The sequence below is a fragment of the Halichoeres trimaculatus genome, unplaced genomic scaffold (assembly GCF_033239565.1).
Source record: "Halichoeres trimaculatus isolate MK-OKI-2021-1 unplaced genomic scaffold, fHalTri1.1 fHalTri1_scaffold_14, whole genome shotgun sequence".
NCBI classification, from domain to species: Eukaryota; Metazoa; Chordata; class Actinopteri; order Labriformes; family Labridae; genus Halichoeres; species Halichoeres trimaculatus.
In genome coordinates this window covers 26,477,083-26,491,947 of record NW_027437192.1, presented here as the reverse complement: position 1 = coordinate 26,491,947, position 14,865 = coordinate 26,477,083, and the positions used below count along the sequence as shown (strand labels likewise).

Genomic DNA, 14,865 nt, shown 5'->3' with positions numbered 1-14,865 from the left:
AGGCGAGGAGCTACTCGTCCACACTAACCACTGCTGCTGCTGCACTGCCTGAGCTACTGCGACACTTTGTTTTGCTTTCACACACGCACACTTGCTTGCTCCCTCACTCACACACACCTCCTCACACATGCGCTCTCCTCCTCTGTCGGTTTTAATCCCCCCCCCTCCCTCTTTGCACTGCTTTTGCTCTCTGTCGATCCTTTCCTCCTCCCTTCATTTGTTTGCTGTTATACATCCCTCTCTTAGCCCAGGCTTTCCCTCTCTGCCTCAGCATCTTACCATGTCACTCGGACTGGTTTTTGGCAGCAAAGAAGCTGCGGCAAGCAAACTGGTCTTGAATTATTTCTCTCTCCATTCCTCCCTCACCCCCTCACATGCTCATCTCTGCTCCCTCACGTGTCCTACAGAGCCTCGTCCACTTGCTACGGGTGTTGGCTTCATTTTCTGTCATTGCTTCTCCTTCCCTGTAGATAAATGACACATGCCTAAAGAGATGGTGTCCTCTCTCCACCCCCACCACACACACACACACACACGCACACACACACACACACACACACACAATCCAACGCAGAACAGATGAAAAGAATGTAAAACCTGGGGATTCCAGCGAGGTAGGCAATCAATTTCCTGAGGTCATCTGTTCGTATTCTATCATGGTTGCTGCGTGATGGAAACGTTAACACCGGACCTCCACGTCTGTCTCTCCCACCTGCGGCAAAGCATACATGAACACACATACACACAGAGTCAGAAGAAAGCAAGGAAGAGTCAGATTAAATATAAAGACCCTGCTTTCAACCTTTCAACCAAGATCAAGCATGATTTTTTTTAAATCAGCATATGAAATCAAGTTAATAGAAATGACCCTTGAGACAATATGTCACTTTACCCACAAAAAGGATACCGCTGCCTTATTCATCTGAGTAACAAGTAGGCTAATCCAGAAGATGAGTGATTGGCTGGCTAAATATGAGATGCTAAGCTGCTAAATCAAACAACCTGGCAACAAATGATATGAGTTATCATCTGCCATCTAATAATACGAGGCGGACACCAGCAGAACAGGAGGATTTAAGAAGCATCATCACTAAAAGATGAAAAACACAATCGTTCCAAACTGATATAGAAGTTGTTCCTTTTTTGGACATTAAGAGCTGTTAGGGATAGGTAAGGCTCACCAAACGCTTGATTATTTAGGAACTGAAATCAAAGAGTTAATGCAAATGTCACCCCATCAGGCACTGGCAGTGTAGCGTCTTTAGGCTGTTTGCTAAGCAACACCGCATCAGATAGGTTTCCATTCAAGTCAATCCGTCAATTTTACATTGCATACCGCTACCTTTTGTTCGGCTGCGAGGCTAGTCCGGTAGGTAGCAGGCAATATGCAGCCATCCTATGTTTGAGGGTCTTACAGACGCCTAAATTCAGCCAGGGGAAGATCGAGCGGGACGGGAAGCTGGACACGGAAACTACCTAAAAATACCAGTGACTTCCAGGATAAAACAAACCATGTCGAAATTTGACCACATTTAGCTTGACTACGACGACAAACGGCCATGTTGAGTGGAGCTAGACCAGGATTCAACAGGTTTGGGGTTTTACAGCCCAACATGAATTAAAAAACGACTTCTCGATGGAGTCGAAAGAGCGGGAACTCCTCGGTCTCGCGACTCCAGCTGTCTGTCAGTTACACGGCTTGCCTGGCTTAACACGTAACCCGTGTAAGTTGACAAAGGCAGTCAACACGTACAGGAGCGGAGCCATACTGCAGACATATCTGTTGTACACATGGAGAAAAAAACTACAGAGACTACTGCCACCAAAACCGTCGGTTATAGGACGAGCTTTTGCCTATTGTCTGCACCTGCAGCTCACACGGTGACAAGTTGTGTGAGGTACTGATGTCTTTTGGTTTCCAAACCCGCTGAACATAAAACTTAAATCATTAACAATGTGGTTGTATGTTTGAATATTAATTTGACTCACAAAGATGCATTGACTCTGGATAACTGCTTCTTATTCACAGCGCTTAATAGATTTATTAGACCACCACCCAGTGTCAGGCGTTTGCCTACCTACGTTAAAAATATATAGATTACCCAAACATTTTTTTTTGTCTGTAATGGTTAATCCACCAGTTTGAGCAAGCTCTCTAATCAAAATGATCCATTTAATTTTAAAATATAATTATTATTTGTTGTCCATGAATTGTTAGATATACAGTTTTTAAAATAAATAAATTAAAAAAGGTGAGGCATACTATTTTTGGATTGTCAACAGTTATTTGCTTTCATTCATGCACAGAATTTTTTTTGTAGGAATTTCTTTTTTCTTTATTCTTGCTTAATTTGTGACAAATTTGAGAATAAAAATGTGAATTCAGTTTGAATAGAGATATAGAATAGAATGTCGTATAGCCCTAGTCTGCTGCAGGGGCGATGATGAATGATCGCCCCTGCAGTTGAAGCTAGCAACTGTCCAATAGCAATTTGGCTCGTGAAGCAGATCCCACAAGCTGTTCTGTACGTCCTTTATATAAATCTGTCTGAACAATAATCTGGATCAGAGGCAATGACCCCAGTATTTTTTTTAACAATGATAAAAAAAATATCACATTAAACTTGTGCACATTTTCTAAAGACATCCAATTAAAAAATAACAGGTGCTCTGTTTTCTCCCTTATTTCTTCAGCCTGCAGATTTACTCTGTTGTTTTTGTTTACAGAATTTCTGCCTCCACAAGCCTTGGATCTTGAGTCCAACCTTTATTATCTCGTCATTTTAATTACTAGTTGAGGAACATTTGCTGTGGTTGTGAAATGATGAGGCTGAATTTTGTCTTATAATTATGAATATCTCACATTTAAACAAGGACTGATTTTTGCTTTAGCTCCTGACATGTTGAGGAAGCAGTGAGCTGCTCTTCTCACGTGCTGGCTGTAAACACAGGCTGAACGCGCTCAGCACTCAAATTAGTAAGTTCAGTCGGGCTGCTGTGTGCCTGTGGGCCCAGCCCGGCTGCTCAGAGCAGAAAATCAAACCATCACGTGGCAAACAGGCGAACATGAGAGAGGCCAAATATGGCCGATTTATTAAGGGGCCAGATTCAGGGTAATAGGCTTAGCTCGCTTACCCTCCTTTTCACCATCAGCCCGTCCTCTATCTCTCTCTTCTTTATTTCAAAGCCAGTGACTCTGCAAGCAACTACTATGGGATGCAGTAGCAGAGAGTAAGTCATCTCCATGGCAACGTTGCCCTGCCTTCTTCTCTCCCTCTCCCTCCCTCCCCCTTTCTCTCCCTCTCCGAGAGTTTTAGTGGGTTTGTCTGAGTCATGGTCCTCATCAGTGTGTTACAGCTTTTGACCTTCGCTGCACACACAAGGAGACCAAAAGGGAGTACACAAACAACACACACTAGAACATACACACGCACACACTAATTAACATACATTTAATTTGTTAATCTACTTGATTCTGCTGACATCTACTGGATAAGCATTTTTTTTTTATCTGCATGTAGATGCGCATGGACAAATGATGATAAAATGTACTTTTTAACAGACACACACACACACTTTTGCATGAGCTTAATAATGTTCTCTGTGGTTTACAAATAATCCTGCTGGATGTTCTTGGCACTCCTCATCTCCAGCTTGGCCCCCCCTGTGAGTTTTTCTTGCAGGACTGTTGAGTTAGTGTGCCAACTCAGTGTCTGTGTGTACAGAAATGTCTGTACTTTCCTTGAAAGGAACAGATAAACTGCAGTTTCTCCTTTTCTGTGCTTCTGCTGCTACTGACTGAAGCAGTTAATTCTGTGTGTTTGATGTGTGGTCCATGAATGAAAGTGGAAAAGAGTGAAGGGTTGAATGAGGGCTTCATTCTGACCCCATGACTTCACAGCCGGGTGGCTCGTGCATGTTTGTAAGAGTGTTTGCAATAGAAAAGCTGTGTGCAAAATACTTGCCATGTATATTGTAAAGTAAGGTTTCTATTTCCTGTGTCATTAGCTTTGTTTACCACACACATCATCTTACCTGATAAAAAGGCAACTTTTTCTTTAAGGATGGGAAGAACTTCCATCGCTCTCATCTCCTCATTCCTCCTGAAACCTGTGAGGAAAAAAAGGAACAGGTGACTAATTGACAAAAAAAACTCCAAGTATGTCTCTAGATTCTCTTCCTCATGATTGGCCTGTTTTCCTTTTACTCTTGAGGACAGATTATCCAGAACAGACTTTGTTACCTTGTAATGTTGACATTTTACAGAGGCTGATGCTCTTTGGATTAATTACATCATAAGGAAACAGTAAGTCACATAGATACATAAAAAATACACAGACACACGCCAAGAGGAAGCAGAACAGCTGTGATTGGAGAAACAGTAGCGGAGAGGCCAAACCGAGGGGAAGTTAAGGAGAAACAAAGAGCTGTTGTAGCTCTCACTGTAGCAGAGGTGAAACAGGGTAAAGCAACATTAAATGCCACAGGCTACTTCAGTTTTCATCAGCTCTAGTTAAAGCATCACATAGCTGGTGAGTTTTTATATCATACGGCAGCTTTTCACTGGAGAAAATAAGAAATGTCAGTTTGATAATAAACAATTGGAGTGATAACAATAAGCATGTGTGATTCAGCAGCCCGACACGAGCTGATTACTACACACAAAAAAAAGATGAAGGAAATGATGATGTTCTGAAGGATGCTGCCATTAAAACAGATTCAGGAGACAACACTGGGTCATCAGTGTCCAGAGGATTCACCTTCTCCACCACCACCTCCTTATAGCAACACAGTTTCATAGCTGACAGACCTACTGGAGCACAGACCCTGTAATTGAAAGAGGAAAACAAGGGGACACATCAGTTTTTAGAAAAATGAAGCCTATGCAGAAGTTCTAAAACTTGCTGTTTATCAAGGATCCACTTGAGGCTGGCTGCAGAATGACCAGAAGTCACGTGCATACCCAGCCAAGAAAACAAACGTTTACAGCATTAAAAAGCATATTTACAGCCTGGTTCAAAAAACGTTTTGGCTCTGAAACGCCGATTTAGCGCCACACATTGTACAAGGGGGGGGGGGGGGGGGTTAAATTTATTAGGACTGTTTGATTTTCCAACCAGAGACACAGCTCAGCTCACATGACCGCCAGGGGCCCCAAAAGGATGCTCAAAGCCTGCGTCATATCTAGGGCTGCACGATTATTGCAATTGCAATGTCAGCACATGCAATTACGTAATCGCAAAAGAGGATATCGCAATCCCAATCGCAATATCAGCACATGCAATTCAGATTTTTCTCCATGATAACCAAGCAAGTCTGTAGACTCATCATGACACAACTTTTTTTATTAAATCGCAAACACAATTGCAATATTGTCCACCTAATCGCAAATCGCACCTTTTCCCCAAATCGTGCAGCACTAGTCATATCCGAGGTTACTATAGCCGCTCTGTTGGCTATGGCTGCCTTTTGCAGCAGCTCTCTTTTCCTTGTCCGTTTTTTGACATTTTTTCGTAATCTTTGTATTTGGAGTGGATCATTACTTTGTATGACTCATTTGTTGGTCAGGGACACCAAACTTTTGTGGCTTCAGTGATATTTTTCCTACTTTTCTCCTGTGTTTGTGTGAACATGTGAACTCAGATGTTAGCAGCCTGTAGCATGTCAATGCTAACTGGTGTAAGGCCTGATGTCTTCCCACAAGGTGAAGAGAAAGAGGTGAGGACGACGTGTTGGTTCTCAGGTGTGAGCTAAGAAGTGACGACATGGACCTGTCCTTCCATCCATCGTTATTGGGAACATAAGATCTATCTCCAATAAGATGGATGAGCTAGCTGTGATAACCCAGCAACAGAGGGAATACCAGAGGGCAGAGTAGCATCATGCTATTCACAGACATGGCTAACGGAGCTAACATCAGACACCAGCGCCACATTGGAAGAGCTTCACCTCCTGTGAGCAGACAGGATCCAGTAGACAGAGATGGAGCATGACTGAAAAAGCTCATCCCTGGACCCTGTGGAGGTGGAGGCTGGCTGAACTGAACAATGATGGACAAGCTGTCCGCATCTATTTTCTTATGGACCTTTATGCACTTTCTACACACTTTCTTACTTGTGTTTTCTTCATTGCTGCTGTGACTTCAATTTTTTTTTACTTGTTACAATGACAATAAAGTTCTATTCTATTCTATATCCAACATGGCTGCATCTGTGGATTGGCTTCATTTCACTGCATCAAGAACAAACCGGTGACGTCCCAGAGACCACGTCCATGTTCCAAAGCATGGTCTAATCACCTTCACCTCATTTTTACAGTTCTGTTTAACTACACAGAGCCACACCCACTGACTCACTGCATGTTTACATTTTAGAAATTGAGATAACTTGGCTTTAAGAATTTTGTTCCACCTTCAATGAATCAAATCAGTCAGGAGTTATTTTCTGAATGGCACTACTAAAAGACCAACGAGCTGTTTGTTGAGTAAAAAAAATGTAAACAGTTTCTTCATCCACTTAAACTCAGTTTGACGACCTTAAATCAACTACTCTCATTTTCCTTTAAATCACTGTCTGCTACTGCTTGCTCATATTCAGGGATGAGTCACACAGAAGTGACTTGATTACTTTAACATTACCTTATGCCAGTGTGCTAATAACTGTGGTTATTTTCTTAAATGTTTCTGTCACTGCACAAGGGCTGATGTGTTTTATATGCTGGTTTGTCTGGAATAAATGGATGAAATTCTGGATGGCTGGTGAGAGAATTCATGCACTTGAAGAGCCCCATAGCAATAATCTTAACTATAAATTGACAGCCTATAAATGTCAAGCTGTATCTCATGGGTGCGATTGTGCCAAATATTCCCCTGCTGTGCGGCTAATATCCTGCCAGAAGTGAATGAATGGCTGTCAGGGGATATTCACTAAGTGAAAACCTGTTCAAACAACTCCTGTATCGACACACATTTCCCAGAAGTGATTAAACTCACATCTTAACCTCAACACACACAGGTGGATAAATGGAAAAAGTGTCCTTCAGGCAGAGCACAGCTCGAGCTTTTGTGAGAACAGATCTTTTTATCATCCTGCCTGTCTCTGAAAATGTGCCACTTGTAACCTCTATTTACTGATTCCTCATATGAAAGTAGAATCTTTACTCAGGAGCGTAGAGACAGGAGATGTTCTTTTTTCTGGTTGATGTACATTTATAGTTGGAGTGGTACTATTGACAAATCACAACAAACAGGCTTCGGTGTATGCAGAAAAAAACAGGCCAACCATCTTTGACTCTCGGAAGGATGGTGAAAAACAAGTCACTAAATGACATCACCAACTCTCATCCACAGAAACCTGAAGAAGACTCTTGTTCATCTCTAGAAATAGATATCTGCATGCATACTGCAGCTAAAAATCCTTGTTTCAATTACTAATCTGTCTGGTGCTGTGTCACAAAAGCCAGTCAAGTTTTAGGTTGCCCTCTTTCCTGCATCACAAACAATCAGCTTGGAGTCTGTTTAAGAAAAGCTGTTTAGAAGGTTTTCCTCTTTTTCCCCAACAAGACCTGACAAGGCTTACTTGTTTATTTTAGACAAATCTGAGTCATGTTACTCTTTCTGACTTTAAACCCACAAAGTGCAAGTAGGTATCCCCCAAAAAGATGTATTAGTTTCATGATGGAACAATTAAGCTATTTTACTATATTAGCGTATTGAATCTCATCTAAAGCCCCAGTGTAATGAGCTGAGACCCACAGGTGCTTATCCAGGGGCTTTTATCAAAACCAGAAATCACTGTGTATCTCTGCTTCAAGTATTTGAGTATTAACTTCACCAGAATAGTTAACGTGTTGGCGTTAGTTCTCAAAGACAGTTTGCTTTGACATTTTTTTGACTCACTGACTGTGGTTCAAGATGATTGCTGATGGCTCCAAAGTTTGGCTCACCTGTGACTTGTCACCCCAAGGAGTTTTAATACTCAACCTCAGTAACAAGATTGGTATTGACTGATATATGATGCACATTAAAAAGAAACAACAGTATGAACTCTATAAAAAATGAGTCAACTTACCCTGCAAAAACGGAAATGGAAGAAAGTGTTTATCGCTTATTTTTTAGTAAAAAATGTCTTATTAGACTTAATATGAGCCACATTTAACCAACAAGTCCAGAAAATGTCTTCTAACAAAACGTTAAAAAAATGCCTGAATTGCTTTAAAAAAAAAAAAACCTAAAATGAAAAGGTAAGACAAATTGTTTTGTTTATTTTAATAAGACATTATTCTTATTTGAAGAAACTTGATATAATTTTTTTTTTACCCCACTGGCAATTTTTTTCTCCCAACAAACCATTCAGAAATTATTGTATTATTTCAATATCCTTAAAAAAACATTAATCTGGACTTATAAGGTGAAAACTGCTCACATTGAGTCTAAAAGTACCATTTTTACAAAATATAAGAAGTATATGGTTGCTAAGATTTCAGTTTTTGCGGTGTACTGTGTTATGTAATTGCATTGTGATTGTTGTGAACCTGCCCAGGGACTGCAGATGGAAATTAGCATTTGCTAAATCTGGTACAAAGCATCTTTTCTATTGAAAGATTAATGTATTTGTACATGGTCCCTGTCAAATAAATCAATAAAAGTAAAGTAAATTAAAGTCACAAAATGTGATTTTTCACATGGCTGTAGTATATTTTATTCTGACTGGTATTCACAGCAAAATAAGAGATAGAACAAAGCTTTGGAAAAGGAGAGGAGGTGAAAAGCCCAATAAAAATGCCAGCAATTGCTGTGAAATCTACAAAATTGAAGTGAACCATCAACTGAATGTTTTATTTAATACAGGAGCGTTTAAGAACTGATGGAAGAGAATAAATGGGAGAGGAAATGTCACAGACTCAAAGTGCTGCTTCATGTGAACCCGTTTGCCTCGTTTTACTATCATTAAAATTCATCAGTTCATCTTGAGCAATAAGAGCTGAGCTACAGAGACAAAGGTATTTGTTTCTATGGACAGAGCTCAAACTGCTGTAGATTGTTTTCAACAGCAGAAATGAAAAAATTAAAATCTAACTTTGGAGTTAAACTAATGGTTCCTTTAATAAGCAGCTGTGAAACAAAGGTGAGATAAGACCCTTCAGCTTAATGTTGGGATCCTGTGCAGTCTGTTCAATCAGCCAGAACAACCTGCTCACTTCTTTTCTTCCCAGCAAGTGAAATACACACACTCACACACAGTTACCACATATTACATAATGAGTAAAGGGGAGCGCAGAATATGTGCTATTATTATGGTGATGATGCGCACGCACACACACACTTGTAGTGTATTGTTCTCTGATCCCAGCATGTGGTCGTATTTATGACTGTATGCTAATGAGGATGCTAATTTCTCCTCACCACCGGAGGAGATGGATGAGAATCAGGACCCGTCTCTATTTTTACTCCTCTATCCTCCTCTCATTTGTCTCCCGACTTCCCTCAGGGTGCCACAAAATACAAATTAACGTGATCAACTACATTTCCCACTGTGCTCCTGAAGACAGTAAGCGAGTAGTTCTTAAAAGAAGATGCATGACAGAGGGTTGATTCAGACAGGAGGTTCTTTTATTGCCTTTATTTCTGGGACTGTCTCACACACCACATTTCACTCTCTAGGGAAGAGAGGGGAGTCAAATCAGGCCGTTACTAACTGCTGGTTTAATTATTTATCACTGGACGGTTTATTTTCATAAATCCTTGCTTATGAAATGTACACAGAGAATGAAAAAATGGCAAGTGAATAGTTCACATCACCAGTAACAATAACTGTTTAATTTGCCAACCCCAATATGAAACACATCTTACCACTTGTTTTGATTGTTTTTACGGGGGGTTTAAAAGTTAATTTAACTTAATGGTGAAATGTTGTCACCCTAGCTGGCATTAAAATTGCTGTGGCCGTTTTGGATGCCAGCCATTTGTTGCAGCAAGAAGGAGCACAGCGACCAGCAACTAGCTAACGCTGTAGCTCAAGTTAATGGGGAATGACATTATGCTAAGATGCTCTGCTCCACAGGCTCAGATGACCATTACCATCTCATTGCATGGTGAGGTTTGGAAGTATTTTGATCTAGTTATGGAAATTAAATAAGGCTGTGTCTGGTTAACGCCGCACAGCCTACACTGTTTAACAAGAGCTGGCATGTGGACGTTAATCTGCAAGAAGGGCTGAAGGCTGGTGGTGCTAGCTCTGCTAATGTTAGGCATACTTAGCAAACCAATTTATCATCAAGTCACCGAAAGATTCTGTTTGGCTAGGTTGGATTAGTTTTTGTTTTGTTTGTCAAGGTCACTGTTAAGTATTTAGGGATCTAAGGGCAGTCTTATTTAGGCTTTTTAACATGCATCGACTTTCTCAAATGGGGTAGTGGGGGATGTATTTTGTGTATTATTCATATCAAAACATCAAAACCATGTCTATTAGCTAAAGTCATGGCAGTTGAATGCAAAACTAGAGATGCTACACCACATGAAGTTGAAATTTCCTCCAGAATAACTGTGCCACTATGCAAGGGACTTATTTGTTTTTTAGAGAATAAATTTGAGGAAGGACATTACCCTAAAAGAACAAAAACAAAAATTGAAAAGTAACAACTGTTGAGATTTACCCTAAAAAGAGGAGGCAGCACAGTCATGAATAGGGGGGACAGGATACTAGTGAAAATCATGATAACAGAGCAGCAGAAAGAGGGTAATGTCTGTTCATGAAGTGCAGATGCTTAAAAAAAACATGAAAACATGTAAACAGAAGTCTGTCAGGCAGACCTTGATCTACATAGCAAGTCATGCCATGTTAGTATTTGGTGAAGCCATTTACATGACTTTAACAACAATGGAACAGCATTAAGTCTGCAATATTCACAGAATTAAGTGCCTGATAATGAATTCTATTAAATATGATTTGTATTACAATGTTGTTTGTTTTGTTTTCTTAAAATTAACACTTCAGTTTGTAATTAAATCTTTAAAATCTAACTATATTTCTGTTGCCACAGGAGGTCTCAGCCAGAACTCCTTGCAGGAGATATGTATTTGAAAACATTAGACATAGTGATGCCTTTAAGATGAAAAGGATATTTCTTCATATGAATTGCTGTAATTATTCCTCAGACATCTTTAGTCAAGGAAACATGTTTACGCTCAAATGGATTAGCCTGAACTTTGAACAGTTTTGACAGAAGCTCACAGTCTGATTGGCTGGCAGCCATCGAGCATCAGGCTGGTCAAAGTCCACAGAATAAAACAAATGTGGGCAAAATGGTGTGTGTGTGTGTGTGTGTGTGTGTGTGTGTGTGTGTGTGTGTGTGTGTGTGTGTGTGTGTGTGTGTGTGTGTGTGTCTGTGTGTCTGTGTGTCTGTGTGTGTGTAAAACCATCAGATATACTGCACCCTCTTTAACATCCCTCTTTTTCTCACTCTGAGTGTCACCATTCAGAGGTTACTCAAGGTCAAGGCCAAAACCTTTACACTACATGACATCAACAAGATGATAGAGGTTGCCTTTTTATATTTTCTCATCTTTCTATCTTGCTTTTATTTCCTCCAGCTATTTCTAAAATTAACCATAAGTTCCAGATAAATGTAAGGGGAAGGTATTGGAATAAAAGAAAAGCATTCTGGGCTGTTAAGGCAGCTGTGAGGAACACGATCTCCAAACACGATTTTGGTGTGGTAATATGTCCTTCTGTTCACTGTGTATGTGATAGAATGTAGATAAACTTATCAATGTGGCCCATCTAGATCTGTGATTATTTGGCTTCTCTAAATGTCCATGAAGCATCTTAACAGGTTGACATTCTTTCTATGAAAAGCCTGACAATTAAACTGCACATACAGTACAACCTCCAGTACAAGTCTTATCTGGGTACAGGTATTTTTCGTCTTTTGTTGAACTGCAGAGCAAGTTTAGCTACACAGACACATCATGTACCCTGTGCTCTGCAGTATTTGGGCACTGAAAAGTGGCACAGCTGCTAAATATAGAGTAGCCAGGTCACTCACTCTGTGTAAAACACACACACACGTATGCTGGATAAAGAGGACTTTTGGATTTATGATCAGCAAGAATCAAAAAAGAGGAAAGGAAAAAATAAAACAACATACAAAATTCCCCCTGATCGGGCTAAAAACCTTGGTGAGACTGAGGATGAGGATGCATGAGTGGAAAGTAAGGAAGTCAGAGAGGAAAAGTGTGCAGGGGTGAAGAAAAAGAGAGCAGATGGGAATGAAGAGTCAGACAGACGAAACAAGGAGGGAAATACAGAGACGGGAAAGACAGACGTACCAATCTGCCACTCACAAACTCACTCAGCATGTCTCCAGTTTATTCTGTCTCTGCCTTTCTTTTCTTTGATTTTGTCCTTCCAAATGTTATTCTAAGGTTTTGTAACAGTATATGAAGAAAAACGTAATAAATTTCAAAGTAATTGATAAGGAATAAGGACTACCAAGGGCTCTGCCTGTCACTTTGCTCCATTCTCCCACAGGTTGTGCTTCTAAGCGCAAAATTTGATAACTCTGATCATGATGGGATGACTGTTATTGACACTCGACAGGGAGTCTGCAGGGTGTTACATCTAAATAAAGACAGGGCACAGCCAGGCCTGGAGAAACTTGCAGGGAAGAATCAAAAAAGAGAGGATGATGATCTCATGGTAGATATAAACTTTCCATTACCCATACATCACCAGTAGCTTTGTACCTGTCAGATGAATGAGGGCGGAGCCTGTCTGGGCATACCGCCAATTGTGACTGGATGCCCAGCAAGTCATGCTTGACAGTTCTTCCACAAATCTTAATAAAGTCCATAAAGTGCTGTGAAGACGGCTTTGTTTCCTCATAGGAAATGTAGTCCACAGCTACCATCAGCTAATGATAGAGTGACGGGTCGATGTGCTGAAGGGATCCCAGTCCACTGTGGGGAGAGTGCGAGTGACTGAGGCTTATCCTCGCATTCCTGGGGGGAGATATTCCAATCCAGCAGACGACCAAAACCGCCCATTTTGGTGTCGTCTACATACCCGCACGGAAAAGCTGGTGCAAATATTTCCAAATGTAGCAGTGGCTGCAGACCGTCTCAGAGTCCTGTCCACTGTGTAGATACTGGAGGTCAATAAACATCTCATGTGGCATTAGGTGAGCCGCTAATCTGTCTGTCTTCGGAGGGGCAGATTCCTGGAGTTAATCCTCAATGTGTGGGAGGGGCAGTAATTATAATATGCTTGCTCTGCATTTACTCACGAAGAGAAGCTGCTTAGCATTGGGCGACTTGAGATTGATTAGGGAAACCCTTACAGCGTGAGAGAGGCTTAGACACACAACACCACATGTATCACAATCTCTCCCCCTGCTGTCACTTAAGTGCAGCCAAACAGTATCAACCTAATCTGACTGTAGTACACACATCAGTTTTTAGGAGGACAATTGGAGTGGTGAAAAGAAGAAAGTTACACCAAGCCGAAGTTGTTTATAATGACTTGGGAACACTTCCTGATGTAAGGATATTAAGTGTCACCCTTATTGAAAATCATTGAATAATACCTGTGAAACAATAAAATCTTTATATTTAAACTTGAACAACCAATAAAGTGTCCTAAGTTTTAGGTCTCAGAGCAAAAAGCAACAATGGCTGGCTGTCAGACCTTCCCAGAGGTATATAAGATCAGTTTCATATGTAAGGATGGGCCGATCACCAATCACTGATCACCAATCACTGATCCTCCAAAATTAAGGAAATTGGCACCGATCAATCGGCCAGCCGATTGATCGATCAGTGCATGTCTAGCAGCAAGTGTTTTCTATGGTGTCACTCACTGCAGTGGATTGTGCAAGTCACGTGGTAGGGTTAGACAACGAAGCATTTACGTCAATAATTATGTGTGAGGTGTATTCAGGAGCCATAGAAGGGCCAGAAAGCAAGACAGTCATCTTATATGATACAAACGTCAGTGACTCTGTCGAGTGAGTGAGTCACCTTGAGGACACTCACAAACGCCCTCGGTTACAAGATTTCTTTGTCCCCCTGTACCACACTTTGCAAATACCTTTTTTCACATATTTAATTATCTCAACTGATGTTTATACATTCGTGAATGTGTGATGAATCCTGTGACAAGAAGCAGGCAATAACTAATGCTGTACACAATAATATGTTAAAGACATAGTAACATGTCTCTCTTGCTGTGAACACTGTATCATAACATGCAAAACGTCAGTATAGCTCCTCGAACAAGTGTTTATGTCGTACTCTGACAGACAGCTGGTATTAGATAAGAACAGTAAATATAAAGACCTAACAGCAAAAGAGCTTCAGCAGCTATTCAGCTCAAACATCCAGAAAGCAAAAAAATCCAGAAAAAAAGTTAGACCCAGTTTACTGATTTAACACATCATCACAAGAACTCAGATCTGATACTTAAGATCAGGATATCCCTGACATAAATCCAACACAAAATAAGACCCGACCAACACAAGATCCCAACTTACCTAAGAGCAAAGGGACCAGAAAGTAAAATGATGAAAGCAGCTGAAGGAGGAAAAAAATTGAGGGCCTTCAAGCAGTCATGAAGAATAAAGTAGAGATAACTATTCTGCTTTTGAGATTTCACAAAGCTAATATTGTAAAGTTGTGTACGTTTTCACAACTTTTACAAACATTATCTCCTGATTGTTTTATTGTTTTTAAATTGTTGTAAGAACAATATAAAAATTATTTAACTACCTGCACAGTAGCTTGATTGGTTGATTTGTTTTATTTAGAGCCCGACCAATTAATCGGTTGGGCCGATTAATCGGCCCCGATTAATCGGTTGGGCCGATTAT

At 40.5% G+C, this 14,865-nt stretch overlaps 1 protein-coding gene across 4 annotated transcripts in view; it reads right to left on the bottom strand.

The window, feature by feature from the left end:
* LOC141802757 (triple functional domain protein) overlaps positions 1-14,865 on the bottom strand; it is a 93,026-nt gene that overhangs the window by 46,502 nt on the left and 31,659 nt on the right. For all 4 annotated transcript variants that reach the window (XM_074686477.1, XM_074686476.1, XM_074686474.1 and 1 more), the window contains exons 3-4: positions 4,036-4,110; positions 598-712 (exon numbers count right to left, since the gene is read on the bottom strand). In XM_074686477.1, the coding sequence (XP_074542578.1) occupies positions 598-712; positions 4,036-4,110 (190 nt within the window). The remainder of the gene's footprint in view (positions 1-597; positions 713-4,035; positions 4,111-14,865) is intronic.